The sequence below is a fragment of the Megalobrama amblycephala genome, linkage group LG14 (genome assembly GCF_018812025.1).
Source record: "Megalobrama amblycephala isolate DHTTF-2021 linkage group LG14, ASM1881202v1, whole genome shotgun sequence".
Lineage (NCBI taxonomy): Eukaryota > Metazoa > Chordata > Actinopteri > Cypriniformes > Xenocyprididae > Megalobrama > Megalobrama amblycephala.
The window spans coordinates 50027069-50042922 of record NC_063057.1 but is presented as its reverse complement, the minus strand read 5'-3'; the positions used below and the strand labels follow the sequence as shown (position 1 = coordinate 50042922).

The following is a 15854-nucleotide window of genomic DNA, read 5'->3' as shown; positions in this document are numbered from 1 at the left end:
AAGATTTATGGCCTACCTTTCTTTGATGTTAAGTAACTGAAGAACAATGTTTCAAGAACTCTTTTCTAACTGGCTAACGTTAAATAATAATAAAAAATTGAACTTTAGGCATGTATGGTGATCATCATTCACTGTTTATTCGCGCACGTTTTGAAGAAAAAGAATATCGTCCACTGTTGAAGGCTTCAGAGATGTACTCCTCTCCTCCAGCATCCTCCCTGCTGTGCTGAAAACGCGTTCGCTGCTACTGCTGCTTGCAGGTATGCTCAACACCTGATGGGTGAGTCTTGACAACAAAGGGATCTCTTTTTTTTGCTGCCGCTGGCGGAGTATCTGACGTCACCTCTCTAGCTGGCTCCTCAGTTGCATTTCCACCGATTGCTTGATAGCTTGCGATCCAACTCTTTGCATCTTGCAGTATGGCATCTCTCTCAATTTCCACTGGTTTAATTTTGGATATAGGAATATTGCCAGTTTATGGAGTGGCTGAATCTGGACCTTTTTACCAATCCATTCCAAGTGGCGTTGGCGGATGGTGGCTTGGTAAGGCATGTCAGTGCTTACTGGCTGGCAATGATGCTTCAGCCTCTTGTGCCACAACACAACAAGGTTCAAAGTTGGATATTGATCACCTTCCAACTCCCGCTGGGCTTCATAGAAGGGGTGGAGAAAACCGACCAAAAAATCCAGAACATCTGGGGACGCATCCGCCATTCTTTGGGCCTCTCCACGTCACTCCAGCTTTTCACATAGTTCAGCGTACATGTCCTTGATAGACTTGAGCGTGAGAAATACAGTGCTGTAACATGTTTCTCCCATCTGCAGAACGGTCTTGGATAACTGGCTTGTCAGACCGCTTTGTTCACGAACTGGACTACTTTCTTGACAGCCAGCAATGTTCCACCAAACTCTGGGACTGTTACTGACAGCTCGGTGATGTCCAAAGCATGTCGGAGGACCGTGTTGTAGATGTGGTCCTAACAGTCTAAGATCCAGTAAGGACGTAATGCAGTAACAATATTCGAACCTTGATCTGTTGCCCACACCACCTTACTCATTACAGAGGGATCAAACTTGAGAACTGACACAAGCTGCTTCTGCAATTCCTTGTGAATATTTTCAGCTGTTTTGGCCTCATCGTGAGGGAACATGGCAGTGGTGAGTACATTACTCTTCAACTTGAAATCTGACGTAATGAAGTGATGTGATCGGCATGTAACTGACCTTGCGGTAGTCATCAGTCCACTTGTCTGTGGTCATCCCAATATTAACGCATCACCTCTTTTATCTCAGCAACAATCACTTCTCTTTTTATTGTTGCCTTTTCCTGGCATCTGCGAGAAATAGTCGTGGGGTCAGGCAGCAACATTTCAGCAGACAGGCGACCATAGGCTGCTCTGATGTTTATTAGTTCCTGGGCTAACTTTATAAATCCTCCTCCAGCCACTGTTTAGAATGGCCGTATGTCTTCGCAACAGAAATCCACACACTTCTCTGTGACTTGGGATTTGGCATTAGGTGGCACTGGCTTCGAGAAAAACTCGGACATTGATAACTGTCTGCTTGTGCTAGCAGAGTTACCTGTAGTGCAGCTGCGTTCGACATGCCATTGTAGATGAGATGCTCCTGTTTTTTTGCTGTCATGTGCTATGACCAATTGGCTCATTGTTTGTCATGGTAATCAAATCAAAACTCTTCCAAATGCAGCTTTTCCCGAAGCATTGGGAACTTTTAGTAACTCCCACGCTTCAACTTCTCCCTGATGCTCTGCATGGTCAACAAAGAGAGAAGCTAAATGAGCCAGAGTCTGACCCGAGCCCGATCTTTAAAAAAAAAAAAGGCCCGAGCCCAGCCCAAATTGACTCAACAGGACCCGACGGGCTTGCAGACCTCTACATCCAGCCTCCCTCTCCCACCTCCTCTTCCAAAGCCAGCCAGTCCATCTGCGCTGCCTCTGCTGGTTCCTGTAATCTCTGCCTGAATTACCCCACCTCAGGTCTTCCAGTCACCAGCTCCGCCTAGTCAAGAAGATTCCCTGGCTCCGCCTCCAGTCTGTCACTCCATCTCGGCTTGTCGACCTGTCGGCTCTACCTTGGCTCCTCCTACCCTTAGCTCCACCAGGGACCATCGTCCTTATGGCTCCACCAGGCTCCCTTGTCCCTCCAGCTCTGCCTTGGTCAAACGTCTCTCTGCTTGCGCCACTTGCGGGCCTTCAGCTACACTTCATCTCTCCACCCCTTTTGGCTCTGTCGGGCTTCGCCTTCCCTCCGGCTCCACTTTGGTCCTCAGTCCCACCGGCTGTGCCTCAGTTCTCTGGAACCCTGGCTCCACCTCTGATGCTCGTCACTGCAGCTCCACCTCAGTCTCCAGAACATCAATGTTGTGTGGACTCATCAGCTCCACCTGGGTCTCCACCTCCATTGGCTTTGTCAACAGACAAACCTCCACCTTAGCTCCTTAATCCTTCAACTCTGCCGTGGGACATCTTCCTGTCTGTGCTTTGGCCCCCGTCTGGCTCCTCCCACCGTCCTCTCCCGTCATCAGAGCCTCTCTTTTCCTGCCTTTTGCCTGCTCCATGTCCTCCTTCAGAACCCCTCCTCAGTTAGACTGTTACGGTGAGAGGATGCTCCTTCCAGGAGGGGGGCATACTGTAACATGTTTTGTTCTGTGTTCCCTAGTTAGTTTCCCTGGTTAGTAATATAGTTACTACATCTGTTCTGTTTTGTTTTACATTGATTATGCTCCTCATGTATTAAGCCCTGTGTTTCCTTAGTTCCTTTGTCTAGTATAGTCTTAGTATTATGTGGTTAAGTTATTCTTTTCTCCTGCGTGTTTCCTTGTGAAGGTTATTATTGAAGTCTACTTAGTACTCCTTGTCTTTGTGCACTCATTATAGCCACAGACTGTCACAGCAATAGTATAGCAATGGCCTAAAAGTATAGCAATGACCTAAACAACCACATACATAGCTACGACCTGGCAACATGACATTACATTACACTAGTAAGCACTGCTCACATTTACGTTTCTTGAGAAAATGTCAAAATGTTAATTTATTATTAACAAATCACAAGTAGGATTAGCTGACAATTATAATTATAACACAATATGCTATTTAAAAGGGCTGAAATAGCATGATGTTGTGCTTTATAGTGTCTATCATTGTAATAGACACACGCAGCATCTGTGAAGTGGGACTGACTGATGCTCTCTGTTCAACAGATGGTGGATTAAGTTGCCCAGCAGGCTTAGTCAACAGAGTGGCAGTTGATACCAACACCGATCACTAGCCTATACGCAAAATTCCCAGCTTTCACTGCTGCGTGACATCACATCCTTTGTGGTTTCAGTTGCTAGAGGCCTGTAGGCCTGCTATACAATAAAAATAAATAAAAAATGTGTGTGTGTGTGTGTGAGTGTGTAAAATAATAATTTCTTATTTCTTTCTTTTGATTTTGTGATGAAATATGACTCTGACATGCTCCTTGATGTTAATATCAAGAACAATCATACTGTTTATAATGATTAATGACTGTAAAAATAAATTCAAGTCAACAAAGAGGAATATGTTTAATATTTTACCTCTTTATAAGAAGACATGATCCTTTCAATGGCATCAGCCCCTGAGGCCAGTAGATTGCGTGCTGTTGTGAAGGCCTCAGTTCTTTCACTCACCAACACTTGTGTCTGACCATCCGCCAGCTCTTTAAGAGACAAATGGATTTGAAACATGACATCTTTAAGCAAATAGAATACGCTACAGTAATGCAAAAAGCATATAAAATAATACAATAAATAAAGGAAGCAACTAAAAAATAAAATAAATATCACAGAAATTGCAATGAGATTACATATACTGTACAATTGCATAAACTGAACTTCCACTTTACCGTTATCAGCAAAGCCAGTTGCAGTGATGATGGGCACTGCGACCATAACCAGACCACATCCACTCCAGACGTACTTCATGAGAAACTGTTCGATCATGATGTACCACAGACGTTTCGATAGGATGAGTTTCATTTGCTCTGCCAGGGCACTGTAACACTTCTGCAGCTGCCTCATCTCCACCTGCCACAGGATAACATCCAAAAGATAATTAAACTAATCAAAGCTTTCAGTTTTTTTCAAACTAACATTCTAAATTGGTATTGACATATATTTTTGTAGTTAAAACATACAGTTAAATGAATTTCTGAATTTGAATTTGTCAATGTACTTTAATTCTACTTCCTTACATTAAAATCTGAATACCTCAATTGAGGAAATGAATAGAAATTTAAAATGAATCTCGATTCAGTTCTGAATGCAAGCTCATTTCTGGCACTTACGAAAAAAAACTGCTTTAGTAAATCACAATTATGACTTGAAGCTCATAATGACATAAAAAAGTTGAAATTATGACCTAAAAAGTAAAATACACATTTGAATGATGTACTTCCTCATCTTATGTATTCATGCACATGTGTTCACCGTTTCTGACACGTTATGGCCCCTATAAAGGTATCCTATAACTTATAAGTAATCACATTTGCACTATATATGATTGATGCATTTCCTCGCCTATAGCTAATAGCAGTTATCTGTTAATGTGCATTATGTATTTCCTCACCGTATGTCCCCTATAGAAGGCGATTTCCTCTGCATTGGCTATGATTCTGGAGTGCACATATCGCAGGTAGCCCTTCCTGTGCGCCTCCTCTGCCACCAGCTTACCGAACTTTGGCGAGCAGGCGCGCAGAACCTTCGCCGTGGCGAACACCACCAGACCCGCTAACAGAGTCGGTCCGGTTGCGTTCGCACCCCGAGATCGCGCAGTCTGTATTAAAGTATAGGAAGTCAGTATCACGTCTAGGATGGGTTTGGTGAGGTTTGAGTACAGATGCGCAATGGACTGCGAGAACATCATCACATCCTCTGTCAGAGACTGGTCCGGATTCGCCAGTCTCCCGTCCATATTACTGACCTTATAATAGGTCTGATTGGTGAAATACGTTTTATATGCATGATCTACCAAACGCGTGCGGAACGCGAGCGCGAGCTTGCACTCCAGATAACGGATCGCGCTGTTGACGAATGTGGCCGGGATGGCGATCAGAAGCCATTTCATCAGTTTGATCATGAAGCTCCGCGGCTGCTTCTCTACGATCGTTTTCACTATTTTACCATCCAAACCTGCCACATAAATAGACAGAAACGTCCGTGAAACGAGAGCTAGTGAATGTAAACATAGTAAACCCAGTTCTTTACTTACAAACCTCGGAAATACGATTTTAACCAGTTCAAGAATCTGCTTGAAGAATTCCGCATTGACACCGGGTGATTTACTAAGACCAGACACAGTCTCTGGTGTAGCTTTATGAGTAGATATCAATCCATTCTCATGTCCTGGTGCAGATGTGTTGTTCTTGGTTGTTTTCCGTTGATTTATTTGTTTGCAGATGATGGGGTAAAGCGTTTTCGCCCCGTATACGGCGGCCGCCAGGAACACCGCTCTTTTCGCCGCAGTGCTCTGATTCCATTTCACTTTTGATGCCGCGTGTAGGATGTTGCTCATTTTTTATCCTGCTTTTACAAAAATAAGTAGCTTGCAATCTTCAGTTTGTTCCGAGTTACAGCCATATGGTCATTCAATGCCATAAATAGGGAATATATACATACAATTCATGGCACCGTAAGGTTGAAACAGCACCGCTAGGTAGATGCTTCCGTCATTTGGGTTTTCCTCATTGGTTACGCCCCCACTCCACGCTGATTGGTTGCCGCACTTGACGTATTCAAATATAACGGAATGGTCTGATCTATTCAATATATCTTAAATGAACAATTATTTGCTAGACATCTGAAGTAAAAGTAAAACTTTAAAAATTATGCCTTTAATTTGTTTCTTTTCTTTTCTTTTCTTTTCTTTTGTAAACCCCTTGTGTTAGTATGTTGTTTTTTGAATGTCTTTTTACAGCTCTCCGTAAAGTTTTTATGTTGTGTGATAATTCAATGATATCTATACAAATATTGAATGACTCATATTTTTTATGTTTTTATCATCCAGTGATTTTATGTTATATGCTTTACTTATTATTGTCCGTTTTTAGAGAGATAACATGCCATTCACGCTATGCACGAGCCAGCAATCTTGCTGCATCGTTTTCTATTCCAACTACATTCTTCATTGGTGGTGATTTAATAAAATATATTCAATTTCTGAAGGGAGACTTAAAAGATCGCTGATGAGAAGTACTTGCAGCTTTTGTGAAGTACTCTCGCGCGCACAGTGACCACGCTCGCGCGGTTATCGCTTCCTGTTCATATTATTGGTTCCTGTTCTTGACATATACCTAATACCAACACATGTCTATGCCTAATAATACCACCATAAACTGAAAAGGTAGCATTTAACGCTGTCAGTGTTTAGTTATCTGTAGAGAAAGACAGAGGTGAATTTATAACCGCCTCAGACAAAGAGCAACATGAATTGGGTTGGAGGATCCCGGTCAGTGCTAATGCTAACTTCATTAAAACGCTCTAACTTATTTTATAGCATTCTTGACGGTAAAACTAACATTTCTTAGAGGTCAACGGAAAGATGTTATCAATCTTTCAGGTGTAAAGTAATTAAGTTTACATATGTCTAATGGCGTCTAATCTTAAATAACCAGGAGCAGGTATGTGAAAAACAAAGAAGACTCAATAAAACAGAGAGTAAGTATATTTAATCTCTTTAAACCAAGACGTTTTCACCTTTTAAGTGACTATACATTCATAATAGTACATTTGAACAATAACTTAGGCCTACAAAAGTTTACTACAGCTAACTGTATTTTATTAAACTAGGATTACAGGTTAATTCCCTGCAGAAAAAAAGGACGGCTAAAACCAGCCACCTGGTTTAGCAGGATTGTTTTTTACCACTTCTTTAGATGGTCAGGCCAGTGTTGCCAACTAATTTTCAAGGGAAGTTGCTAAATGACATTGTGATGTCATTGTTTTATGATGTCATCGCGTATCCATGACGCAAAATTGCATTATTGCGTAGAATACACATAAAATACACATAGAATACACTTTTTAGTATTGGATATTTTTATTTTTAAAAACAACATTGAATTATTGAACAGTTTTTGAACAATTACATTTTCCTATTTTCTTTATTAACTATTAACTAGTAAACTTTGAACAATTACAGTTTTAAGCTGTGTAATGGTAGTTAGTGTGCTACACTAAAAAAAAAAGTCTGTTAAAATAGGGCACAATGTACTGTTTTTATATTAAGGAATAGCTGTATTGATTTTTCACAGGTGTTTTACCTGTTTTAAATTACACATTGCATTTTGTGTTTTAGGGTTACACACAGGGTTACAACTTAACAGAAAATGTCCTGGCAGAAAATTACCAGTACCTTTTCAGTTTTTTTACAATTGTTTTCTTACAGTGTACCTAACTTAATTTTAGGTACCAGCTAATAACATGCTGTATCATAAATGAACACTTATTATTGAAAAATTGCAACTATCAACTTAATTCACATATAATGTGTGTACTATTTTAGGCATCTTTCTTCAGCTCTCTCCAGGCTGATGTGCTGCTTGGCTAGCTAGCTGTTCAGTGGTTACCTCTTTCTGTGCAATTTAGATGAAAATGTTTGCCTTTTTTATTGTTTGAGTCACTTTTCAAAAGTTGCTAAAAGTTGCCAAATAAATTTTAAAAATAGCAAAATTTGTTGCTAGGTGCTTTTTGGAAAAAAACTTGCTGGGGTAATCAGAAAAGTTGCTAAATCTAGCAACAAAATTGCTAAGTTGGCAACACTGGGTCAGGCTGGAGGCCAGCTGACCAACCAGCTAAAACCAGCTTGGCCAGACTAAGAGACAAGCTTAGACCAGCTACATCCAGTTTAAACCAGCTAACCAGCTTAGGCTGGTTTTAGCTGTTTTTGTACCCCTAGCGGGGTTGTTTTTTATCTGAAAGCCCTTAACTGGTATTTCTCTGTTCCACCTCAAGGCGTTTTTTCAAAAGCAAAGGATGAAGAGAAAGTCAAATATTATGGACTCAACCCAAGGACAAAACTCTGGCAATATGGATCTGCTTACATTATTCATAGTCAACCAGATTGCGTCAAAGAAAGAGCAAACCGGTACAGTCATAGTGCACTTACAAATTAACACAAATCAAACATTCTATTATGACCTTTTAAGTCTCATATGTAAAATGATATCTTTTGTTTTGTAGGCAAACCAAAAATAAACCGTTTGATTGGTGCAAAAAGAACCAAAAAAGCTTTGAACGAACCCTTAGAGTTACCAATGAGCCCTTGCTCTCCTTCAAAGCTGAACCTAGTCACCAGTCAGCCACAGTACAGGTACTTTTCACTAGGCTTGTTATTCCATCTATATTTTCCTAATAATTTCACCTACAGTTATTGGATATTTGTTCCAACAGTGCAGACACACCTGGTTTCAAAATCAGAAAACATTGCCTTTCCGAAGAATTCAAGTTCATGCCGGCAAGGATGACTAGAATGGTTACTACCACAAAATCATTCACCTATATTCCATTAATCAGCTATTGACCATAATATTAACTGGGAATTATTAATATTTATAGTATTTTGTATATAAAAGTTAATTATCAAAGATTATGTAATGGCTTGTTCTCCCGTAGCTGTCTCCTGTGCTTGAATCTAACCTGTCCGATGTCAGTGGCTCAGAAAATCAACAGCAACCATCCTCAACTTCTGCTGACTCCTCAGATCCAATCCAACCCAAACCCACACCACATGTACCCTCCCCCCTGCCATCCAGGGACAATCCTGATAATATGAAGAAGAATACTCCTCAGGTCTATTGATAGCAAGTTAACAACTTTTGAAACACAACCGAGTAACACAAATAGTTACAGTATATGTCTACTTTCAGGATGTGTCATTCGCTCAACCAACAAAGCTAAATAATCCATGGAAAGTTGAACAAGATCCGCCACACAACAGCTCAGTGGTAGGAATTCGGTTTGAGAGCACATTACCAAAGTGGGTACAGCGATACTATATTCCAACACAGTATGCCAGTAAGAGTATAGGTATGAGAAAGTGCATATAACATGGAATTATCATAATATGTTGCAGCCCAGAGATGGGAGAGCATTCAGTGACCTCAGTTTTGTATCCACTGAGCAGTGAACAACCGGAGGAGCCACTGTTCATAGATTTCAAGGGCATAGATTGTGAAGGTAATAATATAGTTTCTAGCCTATGTAGTTAGAGGGAGATACTAAAATAAAAACTATAAATGTATTAGACCACCATCCAATGTAAGGTTTGTGCCACAGCTTGCCTAAACTAACAGTATTGGTGATTACCAAAATCATCCACACCAGTATGTGTAAGCTCTTTAATCACAATGGTGTTTCTAATGCTAAAATATAATTATTGCTGGGATTTAATTGATTCAAAGATAGGCCGCACAAAAGTTTAATCAAAAGCAAGTCTTTGGGAACAACTAGAAACTATTCAATAACAACAGAGACTGTGGACTGTGGAAAAAGTATATAAAACAATACCAGCAAGAATGCAAGCTGTAATCAAGGCAAAAGGAGGCCATTTAAAATAAAAATAAAATATATAATTTTGTTTTGGTTATTATGTGTGAATAATTTTAGTTGTTTCAGTTTGTTATCTGCCTAATAAATGTTAGGCAGACAACATTTAGTACTATGAAACATTTACATAACTGTTATTTAAAAATAAAAATAAATAAATAAATAATAATAATAATAATAATAAAACTGTGTAAATGAACAAGATTTTTGCCCCACATTTTTAAGAAAAAATAACAATAAAAAAGCAAAATCTAAAAACACCCCAGGCAACTATTTAATGTCATTTAATAAGCAATATTTGAAATGGGAAGTTACTCCTATGAAATATTACATTTACTCTTTAAGGTTAATACAGATGCAGAGTATTTATATCTTTTTAGAGTAAATAATTGTGAGATTTTGCAGTAACTCCTCACTGCAGAACATGAGATCCATGATCCAGATCCAGATCCAGGGGGTGGAGATGGGTAGGTTTAGGGATATTTAAAGTGGGAGGAGTTAGATCTGGATCCAACCTCGCCCCCTGGATCTCGTTTTCTGCAGTGAGGTTCATCTCAGATTTTGAGAAAATACAGAAACAATATTACATTTGACCGACCTACCCAATTAATAATATTTAAAGTCTCCATGAGCTGTCCAGAGTACAGTCATTTTTTTTATTCATTGCATATGATTATTCTCATTTATTATAGTGCTTGCCTCAATGAGTTCTTGTGACAGATCACAAAACATGGACAATGATGGCCACTTTTCAACACAGGTATGAAAAAACAAGCTTGCGCACTCTTTTCAATTTGGAAATGAAACTATATTGAAAAAAGCGTTTATGCATATTTTCTGGCTTTTACATCATTTTCAACATATGGTTACTTCTTTAATACATAGAGTTGACTGGTTGGCTCATTTAGAAATAAAGTGAAATGCTAACAAACTATAGGGACATTTGAATTATTGTTATCAATTGTAGGCAAATACTGTCCCCTTGTGGTTAAAACCAACATATACATACAGTAAGCTAAGTTTTTTCTTTCTTTCAGGAATTTGCATCTACCGACTGCAACACATGTAAGTGTTGGTTATTATTTATGAAGTACCATTTTAAATGTGCTCAGAACAACAAGTTTTATTTTGTTACAGCAGGTGCTGATGGTATAAATGTCTTTGGGCATGTTTGTGAGTCTCCCAGAAGAGTTCATCTCGGCCCAGAGGACGTAAGACAAACAACTCCTGTAATTTGAATAATCTTAATCACCATAACAATAAAAATGGATTCTGTAATCTCTGCTGGTATATGGTGCATGAAAAACGTAATGAACACACTGGATGTAATGAAAATTACCAGCTTTGTTCCTTAAAGTATTTCAGTGGATACATATTTCATATGATTCACTGAAAAGAGTAGTTTATATAATGTAGTCTCTACATTGTTAAGTTATATACAAACAGTGAGTTCTACTTTCTTTGTCACTAACAAAATGATTTCTATTTTATAGGCTATATATAATATTATATATTTATTATACTATTAATTTGCTCATTAAATACTAGCTAGATAATGTTTTTGCTTTGTTAACAACCTATTAACCTATCAACCATGTGATGTAAATGTTTTATTTGTGGGATGAAATATGACTTGGATATGTTTTTGTGAAATTCACCCATCAAATTATTTCTTTATGACCATGAAATTCTCTCTTAATGGACAGGAAGAAAAAATCGACTTGTGCCATGCTGAAGATTCTTTCATAGCAAAGCACTGTTGCTTATCTGTGAACAATTTAACGGCAACACCTTCACAAGCTCCATCCTGCAAACATGAAGCAACATCTTACTGTGATTGTCAAAGTGAGGTAAAATCCAGAGTTTCGGACAGTCTGAGTCAAGTGAACCTTGGACAGAGACACAAGGAAAATCAGTTTGCACCTTCTAATCTCCAGACTAAAGCACTAAGGCATGATGGGAATCCTCCAATAACCTTGGATGCCGGGACACAAACAGATGCTTTATCTTACTGTGATGTCTCAGTTCAGTGTTTGCTTATTCATCCCAGCAACTCTGTGTCTTTCCCCACTGTTGATCACAAAACCAACGTCCTTACCACAGGGCGGCTGTCTTCTAATTTTAATCAGATGCTCAAACCAACTACACTTAGTTCTCCAAAGGATGGCCACAAAAGAACAGGAAATAGGCCCTCAGAGGCATCAGCAACAAACCAGCAGGCACCGAGACATACAAAATCACAAACCGGCATCTCCTTCCGCAAACTTCGTAGTCAGAAGAGCACAAAAAGAGATTTGGCATCAGTTAGGCAGTAAGCAAAATTACATTTTGAAAAATTGATTGTTACTTCACTTCAAATTTGATGCATGTAGGATTGAAAAGCCAAATGTGAAAAAACAATATTGCATGTTATATGTCTTTATTATCTCCAAGTACATATTCAAGTTTTCAAAGTTCATATATTTAGTTTTATAGAGTATAAATCTAGCAACAGTACAGCAACAGTAATCAAATACTGTACAACACAACATTTCTTACTAGTTCCATAAACGGTAGAAACGCTGCATTTTGTTTCACATAAAAAAAATAAATAAAATAATAATAAAAAAAAATAATACATCCATACACTTAAAACAGATGTGTTCATTGGTAATAACACAAAGGGCTGTCCATGTTGGAGAACCTCCCAAGTACAATCTAAAATTTAAATACATCTGGTACACATGAAACTGATTAATAAACTCTAAATTACATCATACATGTAGACTGAAACTTTTCTAATGTCTCTTCTTGGACTTCAGGCAATAATATATTTTATGTTAGAGTTTTGATTGGTTTTGAATAGTTCACCCAAAAATGTCAGACATTTTTTTTTTTTTTTGTCCTTTTTGGAGATTGACCCCTCTTGGTCATTATATGCTTTCATTATATGGAAAAGAACAGCTTGAACATTCTTCAGAATTAAAAAATTATTTGGAACGATGCGAGGGTGAGTAATTATGATTGAGGGTGTATTTGTGGGTGAACTTTTCTTGTAAAATCGAAATTGATTTAATGCCAAACATTGTGCCAATTTAATTTGTGCTTCTCTCAACCAAATTAAGTTTTATCCAGTGGAAAATGTCAAATCACACATGATCATGTACAGTATCTGAACAAAACACACATTACACAAGGCCTGATGTGCACAATTATGTATCACTGAACACAGTGAAACCTTTAAACAGGTACTTAAGCTGACAAGTTATTGGTTGCTTTTATGAAAGCCATCAACTTGGTTTTGATAAAGCTACGACCACAACATAGAGATTTTCAGGTGGATTTGGCACACTTTGATGTGTATTTGTCTAACTGTATACTTACGAAGTAGCACAACAGAACATTTGGATATTACAGTACTTGTCGAAACGGTTATCCTACACTGTTCCATGGACAAGACCAACTGCAATGATTTTTGTACACTAGGCTATAAGGAAGACAAATTAAAATAATAATAAAAAATATGTATTTAATAAATCATAAAATGAAAACATTTAACATTTTTACATTTGAAGGAAAATAAATAATTAAATTTAAAAGAGTTAAAAAAAACAATAATGAAACAAACTGAAAAATATTTTATAAGGCCACACTACACTATCACAGAAAACCGCAGAAAGCTACATATGACTGTTCTGTGTCAATGATCTATAATCCTACAAACATGAAGGTTCAAATTACAAAATAATTTATGGTATTTCAAAAAACAGACAGTGAAAGATGGATCACATATTATCACTATCATGTTTTAAAAGCCTTGAAGAGTTTAAAGAGGAGGACATGTCAAATTATGTTTATTCACTTCACTTTATTATTATATTTTGTTGATATCCAGGGAGTCACATTATTTTAGGCAATTGGGATTAATTTAGACTACTAGTCAAAAATTCAGACGCACTTGAATGTATAGAAAAGAATGATTTGTTGAATATTTTTGATCACTACATAATTCCAACACTTCCATTAATGATATTTTTAATATTTTGATGACTTCAATATTATTCTAAAATACAATAAACCCTTTTCACATTTTTAGGGTTCTCAGAACTGGAAGTTGCCATAGTTAAATGTAAACTTCTAAAGTGGTGACATTAAGACAAAAACAATATCCTTCTGCATATATATATATATATATATATATATTACTGAATTTACAGCTAACATCTCATTTTACATAAATAAGCAGAGGATATTCATCTGACAGTGAAGGAACGAGCCAGAAACATACTGACAATATCATAAAAGCTGACATGGCACTGCGTGTTTGTTTGTGTGTGCTCTACAACCCTGTTCTTGCCATCGCGGTGAACGTCTGGATGAGAGAGACTCAACCTGACCAATACAGTGGGCGGACCTGACGTCAGGGTTGAGCGAGGCTCAATCGACACCAAACCAGAGGTTTCACACGTGTTATTCGACATCTGATGCATCGTTGTCCGATAGGTGGTAGTTTGACCCTTTTACCCGAATGTATTCCACCTGCCGATCCTCATCAGAATCCGAGATGCCACACGAGCAGAGTCGGTTTTCAAACAAGGACTCAATTTCTTCTAGTCGTCGTCCCTTAGTCTCAGGGAGGCAGCCATAAATGAAAAAGAAACCAGTTAAAGCCAAACTGGAATAAAGGAAGAATACACCTGAAAAACAACAGAGAGATATTATTTAATAAATTATCATTTTAATAATGGCTAAGATACCAAAATTATACAGAAGTCAACTATACATTTTTTTTTCTGCTGGCCTGATAGTAGTTACAACATTTTCACTGGCCTCAACATAAAAGAATGGGCCATTTTTATTATTTTACTGTATATTTTTTTGTATTTTTAAAGGGTTAATTCACCCAAAAATTACTCATGTGACTACAGTGGTACAACCTTAATGTTATGAAGCGACGAGAATACTTTATGTGCACCAAAAAACAAAATGGATGGATGGATGGGCGTGACTTTGGCACCACTTGAACCACTGCAGTCACATGAACTGTTTTAAATATGTCTTTAGTAGCTTTCTGGGCATCTGAAAGTGTTAATTATCTTGCTGGCAATGGAGGCCTCACTGAGACATCGGAAATTAAAAATATCTTAATTTGTGTTCCGAAGATGAACGAAGGTCTTACGGGTGTGGAACGACATGAGGGCAAGTAATAAATGACGTAATTTTTAAATTTTTGAGTGAACTAACCCTTTAAGTGATATTTCCTCCCTGCATTTTTGATCATTTTTTTTCTTTACAAAAAGAAAATGTATAATACTATAATTATCCAATGGCCTGCACTTGCCTAGATGATGTCAACAAAAAAAGAAAAGTTGTTTTAGACGCAAAGCATTTTATTACATATTGATGAACTGTTACCAAGACAACCTTTCTTTTTCCTTTTCAATACCATACACTGAGGAATTGGCACAGTAAGTCCATGAAAGTGTGCTTAAAATGTCAATTTTCACAGGGACTTCCAGAGGAAAGTATTAGTGAGTCATGAACATAATTAGTTCTACAATGCCTTAATGCTTAGTATACTCTTGATGTTGAGAGATCAAATACTGTATTGATGCTGACAAAAAGGTCATGTTCATGACTGCTGTCATCGGACTAATTAGAGCATTACCGTAGTAAGTCAGATACTGGGCCATATGGAGGAACGTTAGAGACACCAGCACATTGAAGGTCCAGTTCACCCCAGCCGAACAAGCATTGCCCGTGCTTCTGGCCCAAAGAGGGTAGATTTCAGAATTAACTGTCCATGGCATCGGTCCCATTCCTGTTAAGAGGTAAAACTATTTTAAATGACCTTTATGCAATGTCACAACGAAAATGGTATAATTCCAGGTAAAACAGGTATAATTTCCCCAAAGCAACCTGTGGTTATACAGTATGTCTTGCTGAATGGCACAACGGTGATGGATTGCTGGTTCCTTCTGTAATTTTTCGCACAGTAGGTAGTTTAGCATGTATTGCTAAGGGAAAAAGAGTCCTCATCAGTATTAAGTGCTAGAATGAGACGGTCTAGTAAGTGCGCATTGTACAGCACACGTTCCCACCCCCACGGTCATGACACGAAAATACTATTAAAAATTCATTTAGGAAAAAAAATTATATTAACTGCCTGTTTATTAATGCAGTGCAGTAAATGACAACCGTCTGTGTTCTCCCAGTGGCTTAGATTATTGGCAGTTTGGTGTCAAGTGATTAATTTCCACCAAAACAAAAGATAATACGTATGCCTT

General features: G+C 38.0%; 3 protein-coding genes across 9 annotated transcripts in view; 1 reads left to right on the top strand and 2 right to left on the bottom strand.

The window, feature by feature from the left end:
• Positions 1-5754, bottom strand: part of LOC125244785 (ATP-binding cassette sub-family D member 2) — a 17835-nt gene extending 12081 nt beyond the window's left edge. Inside the window, exons 1-4 of one of the 3 annotated variants that reach the window (XM_048155032.1) lie at positions 5259-5451; positions 4613-5175; positions 3891-4071; positions 3583-3704 (exon numbers count right to left, since the gene is read on the bottom strand). In XM_048155032.1, coding sequence (XP_048010989.1) covers positions 3583-3704; positions 3891-4071; positions 4613-5175; positions 5259-5310 — 918 coding nt within the window. In that variant the 5' untranslated portion in view covers positions 5311-5451. Of the gene's footprint in view, positions 1-3582; positions 3705-3890; positions 4072-4612 lie in introns of all 3 variants that reach the window. The other 2 variants (XM_048155031.1, XM_048155033.1) reach the window with 2 other exon arrangements.
• Positions 5755-5968: 214 nt separating this feature from the next.
• Positions 5969-12313, top strand: LOC125244787. 5 transcript variants are annotated; one of them, XM_048155039.1, is made up of 12 exons: positions 5969-6490; positions 6657-6699; positions 7996-8128; positions 8224-8353; positions 8434-8497; positions 8656-8832; positions 8910-9019; positions 9116-9219; positions 10281-10348; positions 10626-10653; positions 10726-10817; positions 11295-12313. In XM_048155039.1, the coding sequence occupies exons 1-12, from the start codon at positions 6468-6470 to the stop codon at positions 11901-11903; spliced, it is 1581 nt and encodes a 526-aa protein (XP_048010996.1). In that variant the 5' UTR covers positions 5969-6467; the 3' UTR covers positions 11904-12313. The 5 variants fall into 5 exon arrangements, with proteins under 5 accessions (XP_048010996.1, XP_048010992.1, XP_048010993.1 ...); XM_048155035.1 differs by having other exon boundaries at positions 5972-6490; positions 8434-8515; XM_048155036.1 differs by having other exon boundaries at positions 5973-6490; positions 8434-8515; positions 10729-10817.
• LOC125244786 (proton myo-inositol cotransporter) overlaps positions 11989-15854 on the bottom strand; it is an 88651-nt gene continuing 84785 nt past the window's right edge. The window contains exons 9-10 of the mRNA XM_048155034.1: positions 15236-15388; positions 11989-14264 (exon numbers count right to left, since the gene is read on the bottom strand). Coding sequence (XP_048010991.1) covers positions 14038-14264; positions 15236-15388 — 380 coding nt within the window. The 3' untranslated portion in view covers positions 11989-14037. The remainder of the gene's footprint in view (positions 14265-15235; positions 15389-15854) is intronic.

Excerpts from the sequence above, each read along its gene's own strand:
- LOC125244787 (XM_048155035.1), top strand. The coding sequence starts at position 6,468 with ATGAATTGGGTTGGAGGATCCCG. Across the intron at positions 6,491-6,656 it reads AATTGGGTTGGAGGATCCCG|GAGCAGGTATGTGAAAAACA; the intron begins GTCAGTGCTAAT and ends TTAAATAACCAG. Across the intron at positions 6,700-7,995 it reads AAGACTCAATAAAACAGAGA|GCGTTTTTTCAAAAGCAAAG; the intron begins GTAAGTATATTT and ends TTCCACCTCAAG.